Here is a 23419-nt window from a genome sequence, read left to right as displayed (position 1 = left end):
TGAAAACTAAAACACTGCTGAAAGAAATGAAAGACCTAAATAAATGGAAAGAAACCCCATGTTCATTGATTTGAAGATTAATATTGTTAAGATGTGAATACTGGTTACAGCAATCTATAAATTCAATCAGTCCCTAACAAAATTCCAGTTGCCTTTTCTGAAATCATGGGAAAGTTAAACCTCCAATCATACAGGTATTGCAAGGGGTCCCAAATAGCCAAAACAATCTTGAAGAAGAATAAAATTGGAGAAACTGCACTTTCTGGTTTCAAAATTTGCCACAAGGGTACAATAATTAAAACAATGTGGTACTGCTACAGGAACATAAATAGATCAATGGAATAGAATTGAGAATTCAGAGATAAATCCACACATGTACAACAAGTTGATTTTAGACAAGGGTGTCAAGTCCATTCAATGAGATAAAAATAGTCTCTTCAACAAATGGTGCTGGAAGAAATGGAAATTGACATGCAAAAAAAAAAAAAGAATTCTGACCCCTCCCTCTCATCATATACAAAAATTCAAAATCAATCAATGATCTAAATATAAGAGCTAAACTCTTTCTTACAGGAAAACATTGGGAAATATCTTAAGGACCTTGTAGTGGGCAATAGATTTTTAGACTTTTCAAAAAAAGCGTAAGTAGAAAAAGAAAAAAAAATAGATAAAATGCACTTCATCAAAATTTAAAACTTCTGGACCACAAAGGACATTATCAAGAGAATAAAAAGAAAACCCAAAGGATGGGAGAAAATTTTTGCAAATTACGTATCTGAGAAGGGTTTAGTATTCAGAATATATGAAGAACTACAACTCAGCAACAAAGAGACCAACAACACAATTTAAAAATGGGCCAAGGATTTAATAGACATTTCTCCAAAGAAGATATTCAAATTGCCAACAAATATATAAAAACATGCCCAACACTGTTAGCCACTAAAGAACTGAAAATTAAACTACAATGAGATATCACTTCATACCCACTTAGGACTGTTATGGTTAAACTGATAACAAATATCGGCAAGGATATGGAGAAATAGGAACTCTCATCTATTGATTATGGGAATGTAAAATAGTGGAGCTGCTGTGGAAACAGACTGGCAGTTCCTCAGAAAGTTTAACATACAAATTACCATTTGATTGCATAATTCCACTCCTAGGTATATACCCAAAAGAAGTGAAAGTAGGGATTCGAACAGATTATCTTTACACCAATATTTATAGCAGTATTATTCACAACAGACAAAAGGTAGAAGCAACCCCAAGTGTACATCAACAGATGGACAAATAAAATGTGGTATATCAATACAATGGAATATAATTCAGCCATAAAAAGAAATTTGAAAAAGTCACCTTCCAAATAAAGAACCCGAAATTAACTATAACTAGTTAATGGTACAAGCATAAAAATGTGCTTTTTTTTTTTTTTTTTTTTTTTTTTTTAATTTTTTTATTTTTTATTGACTTTGTAATAATATTACATTAAAAATATATATGTGAGGTCCCATTCAACCCCACCCCCCCACCCCCCCTCTCCCCCCCCCCCAACAACACTCGTTCCCATCATCATGACACATCCATTGGATTTGGTAAGTACATCTTTGGGCACCTCTGCACCTCATATACATTGGTTCACATCATGGCCCATACTCTCCTCTATTCCATCATGTAGGCCCTGTGAGGATTTACAATGTCCGGTGATTACCTCTGAAGCACCATCCAGGGCAGCTCCATGTCCCGAAGACGCCTCCACCTCTCATCTCTTCCTGCCTTTCCCCATACCCTTTGTCCATTATGTCCACTTTTCCCAATCCAATGCCACCTCTTCTATGTGGACACTGGATTGGTTGTGTCCATTGCACCTTTATGTCAAGAGGAGGCTCAGATTCCACCTGGATGCTGGATGCAATCCTCCCATTTTCAGTTGTAATCACTCTAGGCTCCATGGTGTGGTGGTTGTCCTTCTTCACCTCCATCTTAGCTGAGTGTGGTAAGTCCAATAAATCAGATTGTAGGTGCTGGAGTCTGTTGAGGCTCAGGATCTGGCTATCACATTGTCAGTCCAGAGATTCAAATCCCCTAAATATATCTTAAACCCCAACATTAACTGCACCTCCAGCACATTAGCATGAAAGTCTTATGAAGGGAGATCCCATCTGAGTCCAGATTCATCACACATAAACACCATTTCCAAAGAGGGGCCATCTGCCCTGGTAGTTAACCCCATCGGCCATGACCATAACTCCCATGGGTCTCTTTAGCCCTCAAAGGAACCAATATCTGGGGGTTGTATCTGCTTTATCTGTCTCTCTGACTCTGCTCAGTTGTGCATGAGGGCAAACCTTCTGCCAGCCTCCAGACTCTTTTTTAGAAACTCGTAGCCATATAAACTCATTTCTCCTTTCCATTTCCCCCTTACTTTAGGTCAAACAGCAAAAAATGTGCTTTTATCAATTTTAACAAATGTACCACACCAATGTAAACTGTTATTAATAGGGTGGTATATGGAAATTCCGTATTTTTTGCATGATTGTTCTGTAAACCCACAACTACTCTAAGATCAAGCTCTTTGTATAGAATGTACTAGGTAGGGTATTGTGTAATACAGTGAACCATGTGTTAGGAGATGGACGGTAGTTAACAGTACAAATATGAGAGTGTTCTCTCATGAACTTAACAAATATAAAACATCAATACATAGCGTGAATAATAAGGGGTGTATGAAAAAAATATACCAAGTATATGCCATGAATCAAAGTTAGTGGTAACAATCTGATCATGTTCTTTCATAACTTGTTACAAATGTTCCACAACAATGTAAGATTTTGGTGAAGGGATGATGTATGGGAATTCTGTTCATTATGCATGGTTGTTTTGTAACCTCACAACTTCTCTAATTTAAAAAAAATGAAAAAAAATCAAGCTCATTCAGCACTGTACAACTGATCAGTATAGGATAACATAGATGAACTCTGATATAGAAGCAGGGATTGAAAAAGACATGGAGAAGTCTAAGTTGAACTGAGGTTTTAAGAATGAGACACAGTTATCCAGGAAACTGCATTAAACCTGTAATGTTGAAGTTGTGACACCACTTGAGCGGTCTCAATCCTGGCTGCATGAAGAATCTCTTGGAAGGTTCAAAAACAAAACAAAGAATTTCTTGGTGAGCCTAAAAAAAAATTAGTGTATGACCCCCAAACCCAATGGATTCTGGCTACTCTGGGAATGGTGGGACCCAGATACTGGAAAGTTTCCAAACTTTCCGAGATGATTGTAATTTGCACCTAGGTTCTGAATTTCTGCCAACCAGATCAAAGTAAAAGAAAATGTCTTCTATTTCCTTTTTGCACTTCTTTGGGCTTAGTTCAGGGTCAGTAATGTAAAATAACTAGGGTATTTTTAGATTCTAAAGGCTGTTTATAGTGGTTGTAAGAAATTATTTCCTCATCGAACTTATTGAGGGATGTTATTTTTCTCTATATTCTCTTGTCAAGCTGAATTTATGTAGGGATTTAAATTGACTTTATGTCAGTCTCTAAGAAGTAATGCTTGCATATGATCTAATGAGACCATTCTATTTGGGAAAATGGTAGTATAATTTTTTTTTTCCTTCAATTGTAATGGTAAGTTTTCAAAATCTTCTTAATATTTGCACATTAAATATTCCCTTATACTGTGTTCTTGCTAAAGAAAGATAAAGAAAACTTTGGCAATCAGTATGTGTTCAAAAAGTAATTTGTTGGGAATTAAAAAATAACATAAGCTTATTTCATTATAAAGCCTTATTCTATGATGGAGAACAAAGACAACTTGATACCATTTACTCCAATACAGGAGCAAATGGAGTCTTTGATTTAAAACAAAAGATCTTTTTTATCCTATAAACTAATTGAATCCTTCAATGAAATAAGGTGGGGAAGAAGTTCTTAAAATTAATATACACTTCAAATTCCATACATACATATATAACTGTTACTTATATAAATATGTATGTCACAACTTTTCTGTAAATCTGAAACTTTTCTAAAATAAAAAGGCTATTACAAAAAGCAAATCAAAACAAAGCAAAATAAAATTGCATGGATTTTTACATTAGACAGGATTTGATTAAAAAAAGCCAAAACTTTCCTAATTTTAATTTTTTCTTTGTACAGATTGTAGAGAAAATAAATTAAAAAAAATACGTAAAGTCTTTAAATACAAAAAAGAAGTGAAGTATTAGTATATGCTGCAACATGGTTGAACCTTGAAAACATCATATTGAGTGAAATAAGCCAGACACAAAAAGACAAATAGTTAATGATCTTTCTTACATTAAATACATGGATAAACAAATCCACAGAGTCAGAAAACAGAATTGTGATTATTATGGATAGAAGGGGATGGGAATGGGGAGGTACTGCTAAATGAGTATGAGTTTTTGTTTGGGATGATGAAAATAGTCTGGAAATAGTGGTGGAGGTTATGTAATATTGTCAATGTACTTAATGTTAAAGAATTGTCTACTTAAAATGGTTAAAATGATTTTTACATAATGTATATTTATCACAGTTAAAATATATAAATTAATTGTTAAAAAATACAAATGAGGGTGGAATTATAAATTCTTGGGAAGACTTCACTCCTATCTAGAGTCTAGACTCAGGCAGGAAAACTTCCATGTTAACTCCCTGTATGGTATATAGGCTTTTTTTCCCCTATTCTACACTTGCATTAAAGGAACAGCCCTTACCGAGTCTCTGAATTGGATACCCTACTTACAATGTTTAATACCTTGACTACTGCAGAATTTTCCACATGTTGTTTGTTAATTTGTCCGCCCTACAGCCTGTGAGCTCTTTGAGATTAGGAACTGTCTATTCATTAGAGGGCTTAAATAGATGGGATGTATTTATCAGCTAAATACAGTATCTGGTATGTCTGAATTTAATTTTTAGACAGAGTATGATAAGTCTTTCAAAAAAAAATTCTGTCAAAAACTTAAATCTATCTCCCTGAATGGACAGTCACTCAAGAATTACTGACTATGCTTGTTTAAAGGCAAAAGACTTGGAAAAAATGAAGTATATCTAAAAAAAAAATACTGAAATCTCTTCCAAGTACTGGAAATAAATTTACCCTCTCATAGTTGAACTCTACAAAATAGATTATATGAGAGAAATAATACACAAGGTTACTTTAAAGGTAAAAAAAAAAAAAAGCAGGGTGGGGGAGAGGCTCTCAAAGATTTGAGCATAATTTTATTATAGACAAATATATATCTAAAAAAGAATGTGTCACTCAGAAGGGGTATTGGTCAGCAATGTAAGTATTGAAAGGGAATAAGGGGCAAACTTGCCTACAGCATTATCCAAGGAGTGTGGGTGCCATTAAAAAAGATTATGAGTATCTAAAATAGAATGAACATGGATGCTAGCTCATCCTGACGACAACAGTCATTAATATCATCTAATTAACTCCTCTTCTCTCTGACTGTGCTTTTTTTTTTTTTAATTTTTTTATTTTTTATTGACTTTGTAATAATATTACATTAAAAATATATATGTGAGGTCCCATTCAACCCCACCCCCCCCCTCTCCCCCCCCCCCAACAACACTCGTTCCCATCATCATGACACATCCATTGGATTTGGTAAGTACATCTTTGGGCACCTCTGCACCTCATATACATTGGTTCACATCATGGCCCATACTCTCCTCTATTCCATCAAGTGGGCCCTGTGAGGATTTACAATGTCCGGTGATTACCTCTGAAGCACCATCCAGGGCAGCTCCATGTCCCGAAGACACCTCCACCTCTCATCTCTTCCTGCCTTTCCCCATACCCTTTGTCCATTATGTCCACTTTTCCCAATCCAATGCCACCTCTTCTATGTGGACATTGGATTGGTTGTGTCCATTGCACCTCTATGTCAAGAGGAGGCTCAGATTCCACCTGGATGCTGGATGCAATCCTCCCATTTTCAGTTGTAATCACTCTAGGCTCCATGGTGTGGTGGTTGTCCTTCTTCACCTCCATCTTAGCTGAGTGTGGTAAGTCCAATAAATCAGATTGTAGGTGCTGGAGTCTGTTGAGGCTCAGGATCTGGCTATCACATTGTCAGTCCAGAGATTCAAATCCCCTAAATATATCTTAAACCCCAACATTAACTGCACCTCCAGCACATTAGCATGAAAGTCTTATGAAGGGAGATCCCATCTGAGTCCAGATTCATCACACATAAACACCATTTCCAAAGAGGGGCCATCTGCCCTGGTAGTTAACCCCATCGGCCATGACCATAACTCCCATCGGTCTCTTTAGCCCTCAAAGGAACCAATATCTGGGGGTTGTATCTGCTTTATCTGTCTCTCTGACTCTGCTCAGTTGTGCATGAGGGCAAACCTTCTGCCAGCCTCCAGACTCTTTTTTAGAAACTCGTAGCCATATAAACTCATTTCTCCTTTCCATTTCCCCCTTACTTTAGGTCAAACAGCATTTTAAAGTCATGGTATTTTATGTAGACATGGATATTCTGCTGATCCGCATTGAACCTTCCGTATAAGGTCATTTTCCAGTTGCATCATCAGTTGGTAGTTGATAGTGGTCCCTCGTTGCCAGGGAGGCTCATCCCCGGGTGTCATGTCCCGCGCTGGGGGGAAGGAATTGCATTTACATGCTGAGTTTGGCTTCGAGACTGGCCACATTTGAGTAACATGAAGGCTGACAGAAGGAAATTCCCAGGCACAAAGTTGCTCTAGGCCTTGTTCTTATTTTGGGTTTATCAGCTCACAAGCATTGACTGTGCTTTTTAATAAACGTCTTCACTATAATTTGGCTGCCCATGTTGCTTTGCCTTAACACAAGCATCTGGTGTTGTTCATGATTATTCTTCCTATTGCACATTAATAAATTATTATTTAGGTTCTTATTTACTAGTTCGCTGTAATTCTTTTCAACACCAGTAGGTTCCAGAGTCTAATACCCTCTAACAATATAACTTCTGAGTTTACAAAGCCAAGGATCAGACTACCCAAACATGATGTCTATACCAAGGGAACTAACCCATCATTTAAGGCCTGCCCTGATGACAGTCCTCTATTTTCAATTGTGCTATTATACTGTACTAGGAACTAGGTATTGTTTCAAAGATTTCACATGTATTAACCCATATAATGCTTACACCAATTCTATCAATCTAATTTTATTGGCAACACTAGAATTTGTTTTCAAATTCTAAAAGTAGTATAGAAGAAGGAAATATAAAGGAATGGATTAAAAAAACCAAAAGCAAAACAAGATAGAAAAGAAAAAAACCACATTTTTTTGTTTTAAAACACTAATTGCCAATTTTTAAAAAAAGATTTTATTGTATTTCTGCCCCTCCCCCCACCCCCGTTGTCTGCTCTTGTGTCCATTTGCTGTGTGTTCTTCTGTGTCCTCTTGCATTCTCGGTGACACCAGGAATCTGTCTCTTTTTGTTGTGTCATCTTGCTGTGTCAGCTCTCCATATATGCAGCGCCACTCCTGGGCGGGCTATGCCTTATCATGCAGGGCAGCTCAATGCAGTCAGCATTCCTTGCACGCGGGACTCCCCTATGCAGCATAGGACTCCTTGCGTGCAGCAGCGTTGTGCGTGGGCCAGCTCACCACACGGGTCAGGAGGCCCCAGGTTCGAACCCTGGATCTCCCGTATGGTAGACAGATGCTCTATCAGTTGAGCCATGTCTGCTTCTCACTAATTGCCAATTGATGTTAAATGCTTCAAGGCTGAACAGACTCACTTCAATCTAATTGAATTAATTCAATTATGTGAATTAATTGGGCAATATTTTAAAAACTTATTACTGGTTAAATCTCTCTGTAACAAAATAATGTTTTCTCAGAGCTGCTACAATTATTATTATTAATTTATCATGTAGATATGCCTGATTTTAAGAAAAAACAAATTATGTTAGAGGGTAGATTAATTATACTGCAAAGGGATGTTTTGCTTAATAAAATCACAAAATTCCTTTAAACAGGTAATTCTTGAGTGATTTTTATATAAATATAGGCATACCTCATTTTATTGTGTTTCATGCTTTGCAGATATTACATTTAACCTTGCATCAAGCAAATCTATTGGTGTCATTTTCCCAATAGCATATATTCACATCTTCTTGTTTCTGTGTCACACTTCAGTAATTCTTGCAATATTTCAAAAATTATTATTGTTATTATATCTGTTATAGTGATCTGTGATCAGTGATCTTTGATGTCTGTATTGTAATTGTTTGGGATGCCATGAATTACACCCATAAAAAATGACAAACTTAATTGATAAATGTGTGTGTTCTAACTGCTCCACTGACCATACATGCCCTTCTCCTAAGGCCTCCCTTTTCCCTGAGACACAACAATGTTGAAATTGGGCCAATTGATACCTTACAATGGCTTCTAAGTGTACAAGTGAATGGAAGAATCACATGTCTCTCACTTTAAATCAAAAGCTGGAAATGATTAAGCTTAGTGAGGAAAGTACGTTGAAAGCTAAGATAGGCCAAAAGCTAGGCCTCTTGCACCAAACAGCCAAGTTATTATTGCAAAGGAACAGTTACTGAAAGAAATGAACAGTGTTACTCCAGTGAACACATGAATGATACAAAAATAAGAGTCTTGCTGCTGATGTGGAGACAGTTTAGTGGTCTGGATAGAAGTTCAAACCAGCCAAAGCTTAACCCAGAGCAAGGGTTAACCCTAACTCTCTTCAATTCTATGAAGGCTGAGAATGGTGAAGTAGAAGGAAAGTGTGAAGCTAGCACAGTTTTATGAGGTTTAAGGAAAGAAGCCATCTCCATAAGATAAAACTGCAGAGTGAAGCAAAAGGTGCTGCTGTAGGAACTGCAGCAAGTTATCCTAAATATCTACCTAAGATAATAGATGAAGATGGCTACACTAAACAACAGATGTTCAATGTAGACAAAACAGCCTGCGGATCAGCAGAATATCCCTGTCTACATAAAATAACATGACTTTAAAATGCTGTTTGACCTAATGTAAGGGGGAAATGGTAAGGAGAAATGAGTTTATATGGCTACGAGTCTCTAAAAAAGAGTCTGGAGGTTGTCAGAAGGATTGCCCTTATGCACAACTGAGTAGAGTCTAAGAGACAGATAAAGTAGATACAACCCCCAGGTATTGGTTCCTTTGAGGGCTAAAGAGACCCATGGGTGCTATGGTCATGGCAGATGGGGTTAACTGCCATGTCAGATGGCCCTTCTTTGGAGCTGGTGTTTATGCGTGATGAATCTGGACTCAGATGGGATCTCTCTTCATAAGACTTTCATGCTACTGTGCTGGAGTTGTGGTTGGTGTTGGGGTTTAAGATATATTTAGGGGATCTGAATCTCTGGACTGACAATGTGATAGCCAGGCCCTGAGCCTCAACAGACTCCAGCACCTACAATCTGATTTACTGGACTCACCTCACTCAGCTAAGATGGAGTTGAAGAAGGACAACCACCACACCATGGAGCCTAGAGTGCCTACAACTGAAAGCGGGAGGATTGCATCCAGTATCCATGTGGAATCTGAGCCTCCTCTTGACATAGAGGTGCAATGGACACAACCAATCCAATGTCCACAGAGAAAAGGTGGCACTGGAGTGGGAAAAGTGGACATGGTGGCTAATGGGTATGGGGAATGGCAGGAAGAGACGAGATGTGGAGGCGTCTTTGGGACTTGGAGCTGCCCTGGATGGTGCTTCAGGGGCAATCACTGGACACTGTAAATCCTCACAGGGCCCACTGGATCGAATGGGGGAGAGTATGGGCCATGCTGTGGACCACTGACCATGAGGTGCAGAGGTGCCCAGAGATGTACTTACCAAATGCAATGGATGTGTCATGATGATGGGAATGAGTGTTGCTGGGGGGGGAGTGGTGGGGTGGGGGTGGTGGGGTTGAATGGGTCCTCATATATATTTTTCTAATGTAGTATTTTTACAAAATCAATAAAAAATAAATAAAATTACAAAATCAATTTAAATAAATTAAGGTCTACAAAAAAAAAAACAAAAACAAAAACAAAAGCCTGCTATTGGAAGATGCCAGCTAGGACTTTCACAGCTGGAAAGGAGAAGTCAAAGCCTGGCTTCAAAACTTCAAAGGGCAGGTTGACTCTTGTTAGGTACTAATTTAGCTGTTGACTTTAAGTTGAAGCCAATGTTCATTTTCCCATGCCAGAAATCCTAGGACCCTTAAGAATTATGCTAAATCTACTCTGCCAGTGCTCTGTAAATGGAACAGCAATGCCTGGATAACAGCACATCTACTTATAACATGGTTTACTAAATATATTAAGCCCACCACTGAGAACTACTAATTAGAAAAAATATTCACTTCAAATTATTACTGCTCATTGACAATGCACCTGGTCACTCAAAAGCTCTGATGGAGATGGACAATGAGATCAATGTTGTCTTCATGCCTGCTAACACAACAACCATTCTGGAGCCCATGGATCAAGGAGTCATTTCAACTTTCAAGTCTAATTACTTAAAATACATTTTGTAAGGGTATAACTGCCATAGATATTGATTTTGATGGATCTGGGCAAAGTAAATTGAAAACCTTCTGGAAAGATTCATTCACATTCTAGATGCCATTAAGACCATTTGTGATTCATGGGAGGAGGTCAAAATATCAACATTAACAGGATTTAGAAGAAGTTGATTCCAACCCTCGTGCATGACTTTGAGAACTTCAAGACTTCAGTGGAGAAAGTAGGGGCATATATAGTGAAAACAGCAAGAGAAGTAGAATTAGAAGTAGAACCTGAAGATGTGACTGAATTATTGCAATCTTCGATAAAACATGAATGGATGAAGAGTTGCTGCTTATGGGTGAGTAAAAAAAAGTGGTTTCTTGAGATGGTATCTACTCATGGTGAAAATGCTGTGAATGTTGTGGAAATGACAACAAAGGATTTAGAATATTACAGAAACTTAGCTGATAAAGCAGCAGCAGCAGGGTTTGAGAAGATTGACTCCAATTTTTATTTTTCTTTACTTGTTTTGAAATAATTTCTACTGTGGGTAAAATGCTATTTAATAGCATTGCTGAGAAATCTTTCATGAAAGGAAGAGACAATCTATGTGGCAAACTTCATTATCTTAGTTTAAGAAATTAATACAGCCACCCCAACCTTCGGCAACCATCACCCTGTTAAGCCAATACACATCAACATCGAGGCAAGACCCACCACCGGCAAAAATATTACAGCTTGCTGAAAGCTCAGATGATGACTAGCATTTACTTAATAGACTACATAATAGTTAACAGACTAAACGACAGTGTAAACATAATTTTTATATGCTCTGGGAAACCACAAATTTGTATGACTTGCTTTATTGTGGTGGTCTGGATCTGAACCCACAATATCTCTGATGTATGCCTGTAAATTCACAAAACTGAGTTTGCACACAACTTTTATAAAGCTTACTATGGATAGGAAAGTATCAACTAATCGTCCTTTTTCTTCATGCCCCATACTTTTCCCTTCTGCTAACCACTTATGACTCCTTCTAATCATGTGAATATTGCTACTTTTTATTGGGAAGGTAAAAGCAAGTAGTAAAGAAAGATCAATTGATTTCCAAAGTTGATCCCTGAGGCTTATATTACTAGAAACATAATCAACACAGATATTTTCTTGAACCAATTAGAACCAATCTGTTTTATACCATGGCACATATAGAAGATTAAATTTATATTATGTGCTAGGATAAACAAGGGAAATTACTTAAAACTGGAGGTGCCAGGGACTCTAGATGCCCTGTACCATGCCTGACTGCCAGGGGGACTAAGGAAATCAGTATCTCCACACATGTGTAATCCACCTGAAAGAGAATAGTGTGCTGAGTAATCCCACTGGTGAGATACAAAATCAGAATAAGGATAAGCCTCTACTGAGCTTGAATGAACCATCCCCCTTGTAGATCAGAGAACCCTAACTAAAAATTTCCTGCTCTTTAAGAGTAAACAAAAAATGATATCATTTATATGAAATGTCCAGAGTAGTCAAATTTACAGAAACAGAATGTACAGTAGTGTTTGCCAGGTGATAGGGCAGGTAGGAACTGGGACTAACTACTAATAGGTCTGGTGTTTCTTTTTGGGGTGATGGAAATATTCTGGAATTAGATAATAAGGATAATGATATAACATACATAGTGAATATACTAAAAATCACCGAAGCGTATGCTTTAAAATGATGAATTCTATGTTATGTGAAGTATATCTCCATTTAAAAAATGCTATGATAAAAATAAAAACAGGATAGTGTATGGCTTAGTATCTATTTTATATATATATATGTGTATATATACACACACACACAAATTATGTATGAATGCTTATCCCTTTGTTACAATGATTTAAAAGTTATGTAATTTCTGATTAATTCATTTAAAAATACTTAAACAGTATTTAAGAAATTATCCCAATTTTCATATTCAGTCTATCATCTATGATTTGAATAATCTATTTCAGAGCTTTCCACATCACACTGAATAAACAAGAATTACTTTTATCCTTTTACTGTGTACTTTACATCATTAACTCATCATGAGTTGGAAATTGATCAGTAATATTAAGGAAGTGGAAAATTAGATAATATAATTTGAAATACATTATTCATTGTTTAGAAAATAATTTATCCAGGAAAAAGAATTACCAAAAGAAAGAACAAAGTTGATTAGGAACAGGAGTAACTAAAATATGAAAAAAATACAATATGAAGCAAGGGTAGAGTCAAATCTGTAGTCTTTTCCTCTCACTTTTAAAATCTGTGCTTCTTTGGATAAACAATCCAAATTTTATTAAAATGAGTATGCACAGCTTCTGTGAATAAAATTTAATGACAGGTTTCCTTGAGAAGATGTAATCTGACACACAACCATACCAGAAATTATTTCATGCTGAGCCTTAAAAGTCACTTCACAAATGTTCTGAAAAGTTCTATTGCTTTATCAGTTTTTATTTTTGCTACATAAGCTCAAAAAGCTGAATTAACTTCTAAACAAGAAAAATGAGAAACCCATGCTGTATTTAAGTGTAAAGGACATGAACTAAAAGCACTGGAGAACATATACTTTCTCTTGGTGCTAATAGATATGCTGAGGCACTGAAGGTTGTTTTAACTTCAAAGGCCTCAGCACTATTTATGATAGTTTTATATTGGAGGATATAGGAAGAGTTTGGTAATGGAAGATGAGCCATACATGCTTTACACTTGATTACTGAAGTAAGAACAGATTTTCAGAGATTTTTGTTACTGAAGTTGTACCTTCACATTTTTGGAGATAAAAGATAAAAATAACAAAGAATTAATACAGAGTTCTTCCATGTCTCACACATTAGCTGATGTGCACGTTTTATAATTTGTGTGTATATGCCTACAACAACAAAAAAAAGCTGGAGTGTTTTTATAGGCTCCCTGTAGTAACCCCAGATGATTGAGCAATTTAGACTGTTCTTTACTCACGGGAAACTTGTAAAGACTATGACTTTCATGTGGAAAAAAGAATGGTCAAAAGGAAACACCCAGTGATTCTGATTTTAGTTTTTATTAAGGCATTTTTAAAGGTTAAGCAAACATTAGAGGTCTCTTCAATTTGTTAATAGGAGAAAGCAGGGTGTGTGTGTGTTGTGTAATACTCATGCATCTTGGAATGACTGAATGTTTGTACTTAAAGTTTGCATTTATGTTCAAATACTCTAGGTGTGTGGCTATTACTCAGCACCTACACCACCCATGAGAAATTTTATTTTGATCACATATTAGACATTTCAAAGAAAGCAAATATAATAACTTTAGTAAGAGTTGAGCCAATTTTTCAACCCCTGTATAGTGATCAGTTAATATTGAGATCTCAACCTGGGTTTGGAATCAGATGGTTATTGTGATGCAATTCTAAGTACTTACAGGGTGTTACAACTTTTTTTCAGGTTTTATCAAAATCCAGGCATGCCCACAGAAGCATGTAGCATATGGGAAAGTCATTAGATATGTTTTGTAGAATGGGAAAAGATTGAGAAGTATAATTCCAGAACAAGAGAAAACAAGTCAACTCCCTCATTTGTTCAAAGAAAGTCTTTAAAAATATGGTCACTATAGATCTCTTAAATCATCTCTCTTCTAAGTCAAACAGTCCCTATGTCCTCAACCATTGCTCATTTGATGTGGTTTCTGGACACTTTAATAATTCTGTAGTAACACGTAGAATCAACAATGGCCCTTGGAAAATAACAGTATCTAGAAGTAAATAGTGTGCTTATGGCAGTTTGAAATTATTTTATGAAACCCAAAAAGAGAAAGATTATGTTTGTGAACTAATTCACTCCTGTGGATGTGAGACCCTTTCAATTGGACTACGTCAGGTATGACTCAGGTTGAGTCTCTGCCCTTTTGCTGGGTCTGATAAAAACAGATAGAGAGACATACAAAAACACAGATAAAGAAGACACATTTAATCCTGCTACATGAGAGGAGAAACAAGTTTCACCCACACCTAAGCTGCAAGGAGGTTTTACACTAAATAATCCCCTTTATAAAAGCCAACCCATTTTCACTGCCAGCCATTTGGCAAACTAAAACAGTGCTCAAAATAGGAGATAGCCAATGCACAGTAGAGAAATTACATTTCTCCCTTTAAAGCAAAGCAATTGCTCCCAACTTTAATGCAACAAGGAACCTTTTTATTTATTCCTTTTTCAACCCATATAATCTCATACTTTGAAAGATTTTAGAGCTAAACTGCATTAAAATTTTTTATTTATTTATTCCTGTCCCCGCCCCCCTCCCATTTATGTTCCTGTCTGCTTTCTGTGCCTGTTTGTTGTGTGCTCTGCTTCATCTCATCTTCTTTTTAGGAGGCACTGGGAACTGAACTCAGGACCTCCCATGTGGGAGGGAGGAGCCCAATTCCTCGAGCCATATTAGCTCCCTTGTTGTGTCTCTTGTGTCTTCTCATTGTGTCTCCTCATTGTGTCAGCTCACTGTGCCAGCCTGTCACGTCAACTCAGCGTCTTGCTCATTTTCTTTAGGAGGCACCGGGAACTGAACCTGGGACCTCCCATGTGGTAGCAGGAGCCCAATGATTTGAGCCACATCTGCTTCCTTAAACTGCATTTTTGAAGGAATATTTTCCCAAGATATAAATGATGCTAGTACACTAAAGTTCATGTATTTCTAAGAAAAGTAAAGAACGATATAGCCTCTTTGTAAGCAATCATATAAATGGTTATTTTTAAGTTTTTTGAAAATTATAAATGTAAATATTTTATAAATACCTCCCTCCTCCACCCCTTTTCACACTAGTTATTTTCATAAAAGAGACTTAGGGGTCCAAGAATTCGAGGCTGAGAATCACACATGTGACCGAGTATTTCTGTTGATAAAGTTAAAGATCTCTGTGCTTTTAAAAATATTTTTAAATAACTTTATTTAGGTATAATTGGTATATAATAAATAGCACATACCTAAAGTATATAATTTGACGAGTTTTTACATTTATATACAAGCATTAAACCATCACCACAATAAACATTAGCAAATATTTCCACTGCCCCCAAAAGTTTCCTGATACCCTTTTTTAAATCCATCCATTCTTCCATCTTTAACCTTAGGCAACCACTGACCTGTTTTCTGTCACTATAGATCACTTTGCATTTTTTAGAGTTTTAAATAAATGATATCATATGGTATGTATGTCTTTTTTGGTCTGGCTTCTTTTCACTCAGTATTATGATTTTTAGATTCATCCATGTAGTTACATATGTCACTGGATAGTGTTTTTTATTACTGGATAGTATTTCATTAAATGGATGTGCCACATCTGTTAATCAATTTGTTTGAGGGATATTTGGTTTGTTTCCATTTCTTGGTCATTATAACTGAAACTCTGAAATATTCATGTACAAGTCTTTTTTCAGACAATTGCTTACATTTCTCTTGGGTGAATATATAAGAATGGAATGGCTGAATTCAATGATAGACGTATGTTTAGCTTTTTAAGAAACTGCCAAAATGTTTTCTAAAGTAGTTGTTTCATTTAGAATTCAGAGTTCTATGAGAATTCCAGTGACTCTACATTCTTGGCAATACTTTGATATAGTGCAGACAGTGTCTTACAATTTGCTACTCAAGTGAGTGTGTATTAGTATCTTTTTGTCACTTTAATTTGCATTTCCTGATGATTAATGATGTCAAATATCTTTTCATGTGCTTATCAGTTATTTTTGTATCTTCTTTTGTGAAACGACTGTTCAAATTATTCCCTTTTGAAAAAATTAGTTTGTATTCCTTACTATTGAGTCAAACTTCTTTATATATTCTGTATAGAAGATTTTTATCAGTTGTGTTTTGCAAATACTGTCTGTGAAACTATGGCTTGCCTTTTCATTTTCTCTAAAATAGTGTTTTTTGAAGAGAAAAAAGTTTTAATTTTGATGAAGTATAAATTAATAATTTTTTCTTTGATCAATTATCAATTTCTACAAAAAAGCATGCTAAAATTTTGAGTGGCATAGCACTAAATCTGTAGACAAATTTTAGAAGAACTGACATGTTCCAATCCATGGACATAGTATATCTCTCCATTGATTTAGGCTTTGATATCTCTCAGTGATATTTTGTTGTTTTCAACATACAGGCATTTCATGTTTTCATTGAAATTTATCCTTGAGTATTTTTTTTTTTGGATGCTAGTATAAGCAGTAGTTTTTACAGTTTCTGTTTCTGATGTTCATTGCTAGTATACAGAAGTAAAATTGAATTTGTACACTGATCTTGTATTCTGCAGCAATGAATTAACTTTTTAGTTCCAGTAGTCTTTTTGTAGATTCTTTATCATCTTCTACATAAACAATCCTGTCTTCTGTGAAAAAAGGAGTCTATCTTCAAATATCATATGTATAAGAAGCTTAAAACAATATCCTTCAATTTCCCCACTCTCAGACTTTCTGCTTCGCTTGTCATACATTTTTATTTCATACATTATCAAAACTCAAAACACATTATTTTAGCTTTAAACACCCAACTGTCTTTTAGAGAGATTTTAAAAATAATTAAAAAAGCATTTTATTTACTAACATATATGCCACTTCCTTTGCTCTTCATTCCTTTTTGGTTGTAGATCCATATTTCTACATGGTACCATTTTGCTTGTCTAAAGGACTGTGACAGAATCCCCAAAAGAGAAAGATTGTAAACTAATCTTTTCCTCTGGGTGCGATAACTTCTGATTGCATTGAATTCAGTTGAGGAGCTGTCCTTGATAAGATTGCTTTAGGGCTTCTTAAGAAAAAAAAGGAGGTGTCAAATTTTTGGTTCTGCAATGTGAGAGAGAGGATTGCTTAAGCATGAAGCCCCCAAGTGTCTGGACAGACAGAGCAGTTCAAGAGGAGAGCAGCCCTGATAGCTTACAGCTGAACTTGGGAAGAGAGCAGAACAGCCGACACTGATATAGGAGGGAAAGAGACAAGTCCTATGCCTGCTTGCTCAAAGCTGAGTTCCAAGAGATGGTAGATTCTGGAGGGGAAGGCAGAGACCTCCACAGAGATTGGCAGCCATCTTGCTTCACCATGTGGCAACAATGCCAGGATCAACAGTAGCTGACTTTGGTGAGAAATCACTTTTTATGGCTGCCTTGAGTTGGACTTTCACAGCCTTGGATCTGTGAGCTTTTACCCCAAATAAATACCCTTTATAAAAGCCAGCACATTGCTGGTACTTTGCATCAACAGTTCTTTGGCAAACTAAAACTAGGACTTTTTAACTTTTTTTTTTTTTTTTTTGTAAAGAAGTCTTTTGGATGTTTTTGAAAAGTCCATTATTGTTGTTTTTTTTTTTTTTTTTTGCTGGTAAGAGATATCTGTATTGATAATGTTTTTTTCTTTCAATACTTTAAGAATATCACCTGACAGTCTTCTGCCTTGAATTGTTGAGAAGCTCTGCCGTGGTTTTCCTCATGTTTCTTGTGCTTGGGGCTTACAGAGCTTCTTGGATTTGTGGTTTATAGTTGTTTCAGGTTCATTTTGGTCATTATTTTTTCAAACATGTTTTTCTGTCCCCCTCGATATCAGTCCTCTTTTATTGTGACTTCAATTACACATATGTTAAGCCACTTGAAGTTGTCCCACAATTCACTGATTCTCTTCATTTTTTCAGTCTTTCTCTATGCTTCAATTTGGATAGTTTCTATTGCTATGTCTTTAGGTTTACTAATATTTCCTTCTGGAATATCTAATGTGGTATTAATATCATTCAGTATTATTTTTTATCTTTATAAATTCAATTTGGATTAAAAAAAACCTCTTCATTGCTCATGCTTTCCTCCATCTTCTTGAACATATTGAGTGTAATTACAATATCTGTTTTACTACTCTTCTCTGTTAAGTCTATCATCATGCCACTTCTATATCCATAATCTAATGATTAAGTTTTTTCCTTATTATGAGTTGGATTTTCCTGCTTCTTTGCAAGCCTGATAAGTTTTTGATTAGCTTCTGTGAATTTTATGTTTTGCATGCTGGATTTTTAGTATTTCCTTAAAAATGTTTAGGCTTTGTGTAGGATGTAGTTAAGCTACTTATAATCAGTTTAATTCTGTTGAAGCTTTATTAGGAAGGTCAAGAATAGCCTTTAGTCTGGAGCAAATTTGACCCTGCTACTGAGACAATACTGACCTGGGGACTCTACTTATGTCCCATGTGTTAGGAAGTCTTTCTTCTCTGGCTGGTAGGAACATGACTATTCTTGTTCCTGGATGAACTCCAGGGATTGTTTTGTCTGTTCTTTTGGCCTCAGTAATTTCCTTATATTTATGTGCTGATAAGTACTTAGCTAAAGAATCAAGGAAACCTTCCACAGACCTCTGGAGTTCTCTCTCTGAGCTCTCTTCTCTGGTAGCCTGACTGTAAATTCTAGCCACCTTGGTACCGTCAAACTCCAAACTCTTTTTCCTTAACTCAGGGAGATTGCTGGGCTCTGTTTCAGTTCTCACTCCCTGCACTGCAGCTGGAAACTTACTCCCATAAGCAAAGTTTGGGCAATTATAGCGTTTATCTTGTTTGTTTCTCTTCTCTCAGGGATCACTGTCCTCTATTGTTTGTGTCCAATGTCTGAAAACCAGTTTTACCTATTTTATTCAGTTCTTTAACAGGCTAAATCCAGTTCCTGTTATTCCAACATGACTAGAAGTGGAAGTTTTGTTGTTGCTTTTTACACACACTCAAAACCATGGTGAGCAGTCACACATCTTGTGAATTGTACAATCCCAGATTGCAGTGTGAATATAACCCCTTCTTATTCCTACCTAGATTTGAGCAAAGTGGCAGCCCTGATCAAACTGACTATTCATTTTGAACTGGTGATCAAGGAAATACTGTATTTGAGTAAGAATAATAACTCAAATATAGATCATCTCTTTATGAATGGGATTATCTGGTTTTTTTGGCATTGAACAAGTCTTCTCATCAAATCAGTATCATAAATGAGTATTAGGTTCCCACAACAGACCAATAACATAATCTAAGTATAATACCTATAGTATTCAATTTAAAAATACCTAAAATCTTTTATAACACAGTTTCTCTGGAAAGACAGGATAAGAATTCCAACCAGAGATGGCAGAAACATATCTCCCCCATTTATTAGTTTAGGATGCATATACACAGAGTGAAGACTGTGCGTGTGTGTATGGGGGGGTGGTATATAAGGGTCAAGACTATAAAAGTTCAAGTGGGGGGTGAGGTACTTCCTTGTGAACTGCATATTAACATAGGGACAGACCTCATTTTATCCATTTAAAGGTATATTACAAAAAAGATTTCTTTAGGTAATATACAGACTGACCTATGATGATAGCAAAATGAAATGTACTTACTCATCCAACTCTTCTTCTTCAGTTTTAGAGCTATCAGCATAGAGATACTTGGACATGTCCACAGGCCTTATATTTTTTCTTTTTGTAGACTGGGGAGGAGAATCCTTTACAGTTACAAATGTTTCTGGCTCATCAAATGGGTTCAAATACTGTGGAGTCTGTATCTCTTTAATGGGATTATAGCTGTTATTATAAAAAGATTCTTCTGGTTTTTTAGAAGATGCTGTTTCAGTGATTGTTTCTATAAAACAATAGCAAAAGATTAATTAAATCCAAGTAATATCTGATATTTTAAATTATTTTTCATGATTTCAAAAATATACAATCTTGAATTAATAAAGTATAAGGGGCTGAGAGAATGCAAAGCAATACTGAAAAAAGAATATAATTTAAAGGGATTAAAGAATCCTAAAGTTCAGATGATGTGATAGCTAAGATGTATGGCTACTTTTCCAGGAATAGCACTCCCCAAAATGGCATGATGGTTAATGTTTCATGAGATCCCTTGGAGTCTCTAATAATGTTGGCTTTATGATATGCCAATTTTGGAAATTTTAATCTTCCTAGAGGTGTAATATTCTATTATTGCTTGACTTCAGAATACTAGCTTGTTATCCTAAATTTATATATAATTTAATATATTTTGTTTTTAAAGGACGATAAAATGGAGTTAATTTTGAAATGATCTTTTGGTAGTTACATGGATAGAGACCATTTAGGGCTCAAAATACTCATTTTGGACTGTATCAAAAATTAACCCACACATCCCTGAATTTGTTTTCTCAAAGTGTTCAAAAAGCAGGTTTCTGTATGCAACAAGACTTAAATCTTTAGAGCTTTTAATGAAACATCTGATTTTTCCCATATAGCTTAGATCCAATCAATACTTTACTTACTCAATACATGTTGAAAATACTACATTAAAATCATATTGACAAGCTAATAGGCATGATATTTCAAATTCTTCTAGATCTGATTATTTCAGTTTGAATTTTTTTTAAAAAAAGGTGCTTTTTAAAAAGATTTTTAATCAAACTCTGACTTAGCACAAAAAGCAATTTATAATATAATGCTTTCCAACAATACTTAAGAAGTGCTTAATACCTGCTTTTTATCTGCTGCTTCTTTTATGTTTATTAATATTTTAAAACAAATGTAGAATTTTTAATAAAACTTTCTGTGGATTTTGATGACAAAAATAAATCTCTTCCCAAATTAGACAAAAGTTTCACTTATCCAAAAATTATAGTATAATTTAAAAGTCATTTTAATTGTACTATGCATCTCTATCAAATAAGTTAGAAGAGGGCAGAAAATTGGTTGTTGAAAGTCTAAAAAAAAATTGTTTCATAAGTGACATTTCAAACAATCTAATTATTATAAAAATCCCATGGTTGACATATTAACTCCCTTTATATTTTAAAGTCAAATATTTTTTCTTATACTTTAGATACTAGCCTAGAAAACTTATTTTACCTTTATATTAAAACAAAACAAAAAAACTTCTGTAGCGAAATTCTGTATATCATGATGAAGCAATTACAGTATAAAATAATTTATAAAATCATAATATTAATAAATCAATACAGTAATACATTTTTAAATAGCCTTTATCAGAGAAGACACTCAATAACTATACCTTTTGTAACACCAGTAAAATATTTAAACTTATCAGTAGGCTCTATATAACAATAATAAGAATTTTCTTTCCTCCACAGGGGAAGAAAGTACAAAATTTGACCTATTCTATTTTTAACAATATCAAGTCTCAAATGCTTAAGAAATTGACAAAATGGTCAATGAAAATAAGATTTTTATTTTTTCTCCCATGAAGAGGATTGTAAAAATTGATCCAAGCAAATTTACCAGTTATAAAACCAAAATGAAGAAAGTATACAAACCAAAGGGGAAGATGTGAAGATGAAGAACAGGGAACAAAGGAGGATTTAAGATAAGATTATTTCATATAAAAGATAACAAACATATTTAATAAGTTTCTCAGGCGGCAGACTTGGCCTAGTGCTTAGGGAGTCCGTCTACCACATGGGAAATCCGCGGTTCAAACCCCGGGCCTCCTTGACCCGTGTGGAGCTGGACAACACGTAGTGCTGATGCGTGCAAAGAGTGCCCTGCCATGCAGGGGTGTCCCCCGCATAGGGGAGCCCCACGCGCATGGAGTGTGCACCGTAGGGAGAACTGCCCAGCGCAAAAGAAAGTGCAGCCTGCCTAGGAATGGCACCGCACACACGGAGAGCTGACACAACAAGATGACGCAACCAAAAGAAACACAGATTCCTGTGCTGCTGACAACAACAGAAGTGGACAAAGAAGACACAGCAAATAGGCACAGAGAACAGACAACCAGGGTGGGGGTGGGATGGGGAAGGGGAGAGAAATAAATAAATAAATCTTTTAAAAAAAGTTTCTAAAATGTTCACTGAAGCACATAATATCATGGATATAAAAGGAGAATTGAAATTCTAAAAGAAAAAAAAAGTCATTTAAACAACTTCAGCACATTTTTTTCTACTCCAAACACTTTTGTTGCTTGAAGAAGCAGGTTTTTAATCAATAAAAATTAATAAATTATGTCTAGAAAAATAAGTATTCTAATAGAAACATCTTATTCCAATAGACATATATTTAGTTCTTACTCCAATACTGTTGCCACATTTTTTCTTAGCTCTATAAGCATGATTAAATATTCTGAATAAGGTTGGCTAACCTCTCCTAAATAGAAATACAATATATTATTTGAACAGTCTTATGGACCTACTACTTCCTTCTATACCTCAGTAAATATCCCCATATTTTTAGAAAAATAACTTTTTTTTCAAAATTGATTTTGAAATGGAAAGCTCAAACAATGATATCTCAAAATACTTTAGTAATATTTTTAAAGTAAATACACTCAGATATAGGTAGTAAGCAATTGAAGAGATGTGTGGTCAAAAGAAGATATCCTGGGCTGTGTAGGAACCCTTATATTTTTTAATGTAATATTTTTTGTGATCTATGTACCTTATAAAAAATTTAATAAAAAATTAAAAAAATAAGATATCATAAATTAGGAATTTTAGCTATACCTTTACCTCCATTTAACTAAAGTTCTTTTTTTTTTTTTTAAAGATTTATTTATTTATTTCTCTCCCCATACACCCCATTTGTCTGCTCTCTGTATCCACTTGCTGTGTGTTCTTCTGTGACCGCTTCTATCCTTATCAGTGGCACCGGCAATCTGTGTTTCTTTTTGTTGCGTCACCTTGTTGTGTCAGCTCTGTGTGTGTGTGGTGCCATTCTTGGGCAGGCTGCTCTCCTTACGGGGCACACTCCTTGTACGTGGGGCTCCCCTACTCGGGGGACACTCCTTGTGCGCATCAGCACTGCGCATGGGCCAGATCCACATGGGTCAAGGAGGCCCGGGATTTGAACTGTGGACCTCCCATGTGGTAGGCGGACGCCCTATCCATTGGGCCAAGTCCACTAAAGTTCTTATTCAGTTTA

General features: G+C 35.6%; 1 protein-coding gene across 18 annotated transcripts in view; it reads right to left on the bottom strand.

The window, feature by feature from the left end:
• The window catches only part of EHBP1 (EH domain binding protein 1), a 524220-nt gene that overhangs the window by 193631 nt on the left and 307170 nt on the right, over window positions 1-23419 (bottom strand). For all 18 annotated transcript variants that reach the window (XM_058278659.2, XM_071208862.1, XM_058278647.1 and 15 more), the window contains one exon: window positions 19916-20156. In XM_058278659.2, the coding sequence (XP_058134642.1) occupies window positions 19916-20156 (241 nt within the window). The remainder of the gene's footprint in view (window positions 1-19915; window positions 20157-23419) is intronic.

Source organism: Dasypus novemcinctus, chromosome 17, assembly GCF_030445035.2.
Source record: "Dasypus novemcinctus isolate mDasNov1 chromosome 17, mDasNov1.1.hap2, whole genome shotgun sequence".
NCBI lineage: Eukaryota > Metazoa > Chordata > Mammalia > Cingulata > Dasypodidae > Dasypus > Dasypus novemcinctus.
Note: the sequence above shows the minus strand (reverse complement) of the source record. Positions and strands in the feature narration are given on the sequence as shown.